The sequence below is a fragment of the Debaryomyces fabryi genome (genome assembly GCF_001447935.2).
Source record: "Debaryomyces fabryi strain CBS 789 chromosome Unknown contig00265, whole genome shotgun sequence".
In the NCBI taxonomy this organism is placed as follows: domain Eukaryota; kingdom Fungi; phylum Ascomycota; class Pichiomycetes; order Serinales; family Debaryomycetaceae; genus Debaryomyces; species Debaryomyces fabryi.
Window position 1 is genome coordinate 1345 of NW_015385691.1, and position 6341 is coordinate 7685.

At 34.3% G+C, this 6341-nt stretch overlaps 5 protein-coding genes across 5 annotated transcripts; 2 read left to right on the forward strand and 3 right to left on the reverse strand.

Annotated features, from left to right (window-relative positions):
- Positions 1-250: 250 nt before the first annotated feature.
- Positions 251-1639, reverse strand: AC631_05734 (protoheme IX farnesyltransferase; the record flags this gene model as incomplete). Its single annotated transcript, XM_015614563.1, has 1 exon — positions 251-1639. The coding sequence occupies one exon, from the start codon at positions 1637-1639 to the stop codon at positions 251-253; it is 1389 nt and encodes a 462-aa protein (XP_015464605.1).
- Positions 1640-1914: 275 nt separating this feature from the next.
- RPN8 (proteasome regulatory particle lid subunit) lies at positions 1915-2934 on the reverse strand (the record flags this gene model as incomplete). The annotated part of the gene is made up of 1 exon (XM_015614564.1): positions 1915-2934. One exon carries the CDS (start codon positions 2932-2934, stop codon positions 1915-1917), a length of 1020 nt encoding a protein of 339 aa, XP_015464606.1.
- Positions 2935-3274: 340 nt separating this feature from the next.
- On the forward strand, positions 3275-4270 carry AC631_05736 (putative GTPase; the record flags this gene model as incomplete). Its single annotated transcript, XM_015614565.1, has 1 exon — positions 3275-4270. One exon carries the CDS (start codon positions 3275-3277, stop codon positions 4268-4270), a length of 996 nt encoding a protein of 331 aa, XP_015464607.1.
- A 52-nt stretch (positions 4271-4322) lies between these two features.
- Positions 4323-4616, reverse strand: AC631_05737 (uncharacterized protein; the record flags this gene model as incomplete). The annotated part of the gene is made up of 1 exon (XM_015614566.1): positions 4323-4616. The coding sequence occupies one exon, from the start codon at positions 4614-4616 to the stop codon at positions 4323-4325; it is 294 nt and encodes a 97-aa protein (XP_015464608.1).
- Positions 4617-4785: 169 nt separating this feature from the next.
- Positions 4786-6341, forward strand: AC631_05738 (uncharacterized protein; the record flags this gene model as incomplete). The annotated part of the gene is made up of 1 exon (XM_015614567.1): positions 4786-6341. A coding segment is annotated over one exon (1556 nt), but the record flags the coding sequence as incomplete, so codon positions are not given.

The following is a 6341-nucleotide window of genomic DNA, read 5'->3' on the forward strand; positions in this document are numbered from 1 at the left end:
TCAATACAGCTTGTTGGTGATAATGTGCTTCAAAAGATTACGTTTATGCAGCAAGACTTTCTCTATATCGAAATACTGCCAATGGAAGCAATAGATAATATGATTCAATGCTGTTCACAGCATTTACAGCAGTGTATAGGGAAACCTAACCCAAACATGAAGAGATTAAGAAAATAGTCAAACAAAGGTGTTTCTTTAAGAAACATTATTATTAAGATAATGAACTTGAATATATATGTACATGAATATTTTATATCAATCCTATATTATTGGAAGGCTGTAGTTTACGATCATCTTGAGACTTCAAGCCTAAATAAATCAACAACCTATCCCATTGTCCTTTTTTATGTAGCATTGCCAAAATCAAAACTGCTGGCAAGTGCCACACTGATCCCCAAAATAACTTCTTAGCGTGAATATTCGCCATAGCTATTCCATCAGCAGTTGGCTTTGAGTTGATTGTATAATTTAGTTTAATCTGCATCCAAAATTTATAAGCCAAATAGGTTAACCAGGAATTTGCTATCGCTGAATCTAATTGGAATACCCAGTCGGTAATTTCGAAATAACTTAAACCGAAGCATAATGGAAACATTAATAAGGAATAACGTAAAGCTACTCTTGCATTTAATTTTGGGTTTTCAGCAGCAGTCATAACATATCCAGCTCCTTTATATTGATCAGCAATATTATGAGATAAGGCATTAAAATGGGGAAATTGCCAGGCGTAAAGCAAGCCTGCTAAACACCAAGCACCAGGGTGATCTAATGGAGATGATGCCGCCCATCCCATCAAGGGTGGAATTGCACCAACGATTGCACCTACCCATGTATTGATAATAGACTTTCTTTTCAATGATGTGTAAATCCAAGCATATAATACAATATTTAGAAAGCCTAAAAAGGAGACTGTGGGATTTACACCAAGAAACAACATAGTGCATCCCAATGAACCGGTGATTCCAGCAAATTGATAAGCTTGTTTAGGACTTATTAATCCACGGACAACAGGCCTCCCCACAGTTCTGGGCATTTTTTTATCAAATTCTGGTTCTCTTCCCATATTTATAGCGTTTGCTGCCCCAGAACATAAAGCAGTACCCACAGTGAGGAACAAAAGCTCAGGCAAAGAAACGGTGTAAGGTGAAATTGCATACGAACATATGGAACTAAGCGTCACCAAAACGGTCAAATTTGGCTTGGTTAACTTGACATATGGTTGAATTATCGTGCGCAAGTTAGTTCTACTCTTACTACTAGTTGTTGCAGCCGTGGAAGAGGGTTTCCCAAGTTCTTTAGGCACAACTTTAAACGGAATATGCGTGTTTTCAATCTTGTTGCTGCTTTCTTTGTTGGTATCGATCTTTTGTGACAGTTTTGCTTCAGGTTCCTGACAATTTAAAACTTTCGTAGCGACGTTTTCCAATATTGAACTCGAACCATTTTCTTTTAAATTGCTTGAGGTCGTCACAATATTTCTGTTACTTGGTACAGTAACAAGCTTGCGACATGTCGATGTTAAATAAAGGTTCCCAATAAAATTTTGATCTAGTATTAAATTCTTTGTAGTATTCTTATAAAAAAAATTAAAATTCGAGATGTAGTTTAGCCTGGGAAAAGCTAAAAGTTTTTGAGACATAGCTTGACAATAAGATAACCTATCAATATTATACTATAATACAAAATGCAAAAAGCTCCCAAGGCAGTCACTTATAAATATACCAACCCTGCTATTAGCTATTCTGGTTTGGTTTGATCGATGTACTCAAAATGATTTTCCTAGAAATGATTTCGCGCACGACAAGGAATTCACGTAACGATTCATACATTATTCAATACAGCCCATAAAATTCATACATTATACGAATATATATTAATATATCTATAAGTTTTCGAGCAGAATTTCTAATCCTTTCAAGTACTCGTAGGTTTATCTTCAGTAACATCTGATGCAGCGACATCAGCCGCGTCTGCTTCAAGATTAGAGTCATCTGGCTTCTTTTCGTTTAGCTTTTTATTCTCTAATTTATTTTCAATTAAATCATGGAATGCAATAATTGCTCTTACTAGGGTACTAATATAAACCATCATCAATTCATCATTAGTTTTAATCGTAAAAGCGGTTGATAATGGATTAGTAGATTGACTAGGAACTTGACTATCAATTATTTTGTTGGATGCATTTACACCAGTATTAGATAAGTTAGGCAATAAATTAAAGACATTTTGTAATTTACCTAGGATTGTGTGGTTTATAGGCAACTTCTTTTGATAAACCTTATCTAAATAATTAGCAATTTCTCTTAGTTTTTGATGTAATCCTAGTAAAGATTGGTAGCTTTGGGTAACTCTTAATGACAAATTTCCTGCTGCTTGATCTCTAATATCCCTTAATAAATGTTCTACACCAATTTCTTCAGCTTCTTCAGCCTCGATTAAAGACGGAACATGGACAAAAGTCCTTTCGGCAGCCGAACCATCATTCTTTATATCATCAACTGCATAATAAGCGTCAGTAGGAATACCAACTTCTCTAGGCTGGACATCAACAATCAATAACAATGGATTCAGAGCGTACTTTTTGAACGCATCATTTATTTTTAAATCGGAAGGTTTCAATTTTGGTCCTGAGTGGTACCAGCCGATTAACTTTTCCTTAGCATTGATTTTTTTGAACATTTCTCCCATTGATTCTATAAAATTATGGTCTAAGAACCAAACACTTGGATTTTTTTCATCTTCTTCAAAAGGGATGGCATATGAATTCGTAACTCTAATAGTATCCGAAGAATTATCTCCCAAAACTACACCAACTACCCTTTTCTTAGAATCTTTGGCAACTCTATTATAATGATCCACAACAGATAAAAGTACCAACGGTGAAACTGTTACTGTCTTATCTAAGAAAGTAGATTCACTTGTAGCGGAAGGCATTGTGGCAAATTAAAAAAATAACGTATACAAGTAAATTAAAAGACTAATTGAAACACAGAACTGTACAACAAAACAAAGAAATATCCTCAATTATTGAATACCTTAGATAAACGAATTAATTGTGGTACAAGTAGCCTGGTAAGTTGTGTGAACGAGTACCGATTGCCTTCGAAGTCTATGATTTCAACATAGTCGTGTATAACGCAAAATAAATTGTTCCTTCTATATATCTGATGCCTTGGATTTATAAGTGAATCATTGAAAGCGGTATATATCACACATGTTTGGACAAATAGTAATAGGCCCCCCTGGGTCGGGAAAGTCTACATATTGCTATGGAATGCAGCAATTTATGTCTGCAATAGGTCGTAAACTGTGCATTATTAATCTTGATCCAGCGAACGATGCATTACCATACCCTGATTGTTCGTTAGATATACGAGATTTTGTTACCTTAGAAGAAATAATGGAGGAGCTAAATCTAGGTCCAAATGGCGGCTTGATGTATGCATTAGAGAGTTTGGATGAGAGTGGAATAGATGCATTCATAAGTAAAATCAATGAATTAGTCGAAGAGCGAAACTATCTAATATTTGATTGTCCTGGTCAAGTTGAGTTATTCACGCATCATAACTCATTGTACAAGATATTTAAGAAGTTAGTGAAGTCCAAGGATTTGAGGTTGTGTGTTGTTTCATTAGTGGATTCTATATATCTCACCAGCCCATCACAATACATCTCGATTTTACTTTTGAGTTTAAGATCTATGTTGCAGTTAGATTTACCTCACGTAAATGTGGTATCGAAAATTGATATGTTGAAAAGATATGGCGAATTGCCATTTAGGTTGGATTATTATACTGAAGTCCAGGATCTAAAATATCTTACACCATATTTAGAGAAGGAATCTAATTCGGTGCTAGGTAAAAACTATGTGAGATTAACAGAGATGATAGGAGAGCTAGTCGAGGATTTTAATTTGGTAGCATTTGAAGTGTTGGCAGTAGAGAACAAACAGTCTATGATAAATCTATTAAGTGTTATTGACAAAGCAAATGGCTATAGTCTTGGTACCAGCGAGGTTGGTGCCGATTCAATTTGGAGTGAAGCAGTAAGACAGGGTACTTTACCGGGTTATAAGGAGATAGACATACACGAAAGATGGATTGAACATAAATTTGAGTACGATGAGCAAGAGAGAAAGGACGAACAAGAAATGTCCAATCAATATGCTCAAGATTCATCACAACAAGAATTAACGGAAGATGAAGAATTGGAATTAGCGATAAAAGACTGGGAATCTAAAAGACAAGGGGCAGGGAAATCTCAGATTTGATATATTTATTATTTAGGATATTAGTTTGGCATATATAGAACCTTTCATAGTGTTAGGCACCAATTAATTCTTTAGCAGCACTTAAATCCTCATCGCCTTTATAATTTTCCACATACTCTATTAAAGCTTGTTTATGCTTTTTAATTTTTTCGGAAACTTCTGGCACCATTCTTTGTGATTCTTCTAATACTTGGATCTGTTTCTTTAATTCGTATTCATCAGCATTATTTGATTTCATTTGATTTACATAATTTTGCTGTTCAGCAACTTCTTGTTGGTATAATGATTCTTCTTTTATTAACCTTTTTAAGGCATTGACCTTAATTTGCAAGCTACTTGGTGACATGATGCTTCAATACAAATTATCAACAAAAGAGAACTAGTCTAAGTGATTATAAATAAACATGAAGAGTCGTGCATGTTACGTAATATTTTTTTTGTATCTTTCATAGAAGATTAAGATGCTGATTTAGATATTTGTAGAATACTTAGGGTAAATTGTGAATAGTTCAGATATGTCCAAGCGAATGGAGCTATATGATGATTCTATGGATGGCATTGTGCAACAAATCCGGAGGACCGCTTCTGATCTAAGCCTGAAAAGAAAATTACTCTTGAATCAAATAGAGTTATACAAAGATTTGCAGGCGAAAGTAGATATGAAAGCAGAAAAAGCCATGGTTTTCTTGGGAGACGGGTATTTCGTTGAAATGACACCAAGTGATGCCAAAAATTATTTAACAAGGCGAATTAAAAGCGTTCATGAAATAATTGGAGAATTTAATGTTAAGATCAAGGATGCGGAGAATACCATGGAGCATATTTCGAAGTTTCGAGAAATAGAGATAGGAAGTGATAAAAAAGAGAGCGCTAATGAAGAGGGACTTCCGTTCTTGGATATACAAGAAGAATTAGACGATGAAGATAATATCATGAGTGTAAAAATTAATAATAAAGAACAGACTTTTGAAAATCGTGAAATTAAAGAAGAAGAGCTAGCAGATGAAGGGCTCCCTATGATGGATATACAAGAAGAGCTAGATGAATATGGGAATGTTAAGAGTGTAAAAATCAACAATAAGATTCAAGGAATAAACGATCAAACTGAAGAAAAGAAAAGTAAATATCCAAAGGGACATGAACATTTTAATCCTAGTGAAAAGAATGAAAATATCAAAAAAATCGAAGAAATTGATGATCAAGAAGAAGATGATGATCAGTTGTCTGAACTATTACAGGATATGGGTATCATTCCACTGAAGAAATATGATGAAATGAATATTGATCAGGACAAATTGCTTGATAAAATTGATCAATTAAAGATAAATGCGGACGAAAAATTCAAGCTTAAACAAATATGTGTCGAAGGATATAAAAGTTTAGAAGTTGAAAAGACAAGTAATGATGATGCGCTGGTGAAAAGTGAAAAGACAGATGAAGAAATAATATCGGATCTAATTGTGGAAAATAATTTGCAAGACTTCCTAAGTACAGATTATAAGGAAATTCCTCACCAAAAAGGCACTGATGGTAATCGAGTTGCAATTGACGGAAATGAATTATTGGAACTAGAGCTAATTGCGGATAAGTTTGACGATACGAATAATTCAATAACCCATGCAGATGACGAGGAGTGGGACTTTGAATTTGATGAAGAAGAAGACGAAGAAGACGAAGAAGACTTTTCAGATGATTTACTATATGGAAATAGTGGAGCAACATTTATCCCGCAGACTGATTATCAGCATGGATCACAAAATTTGAATAACCTATTATGGAAGCAAGTCATGGAACTAAGAAATAAAAAAGCTCAGACAGCCAGAAGCGATACAACTAATAGCCTGAAAAAGAAATCTGTTCGATTTTCAGAGCAATTGGAAATTAATGAAATTGAGAACATTAGTGAGGAATTGAAGAATATTGATCATGTCAAGCAGAATATTTCCAGATTTAAACAAGACAGGCTAATCAAGTCTAATGATTTTGAAATCAAAGACGCCATAAAGCGGGTTGAGAAGTCAAAGGATGAAACATTTAAAAGTCCTGTTAGTGATATAATTGAAAGAAATGA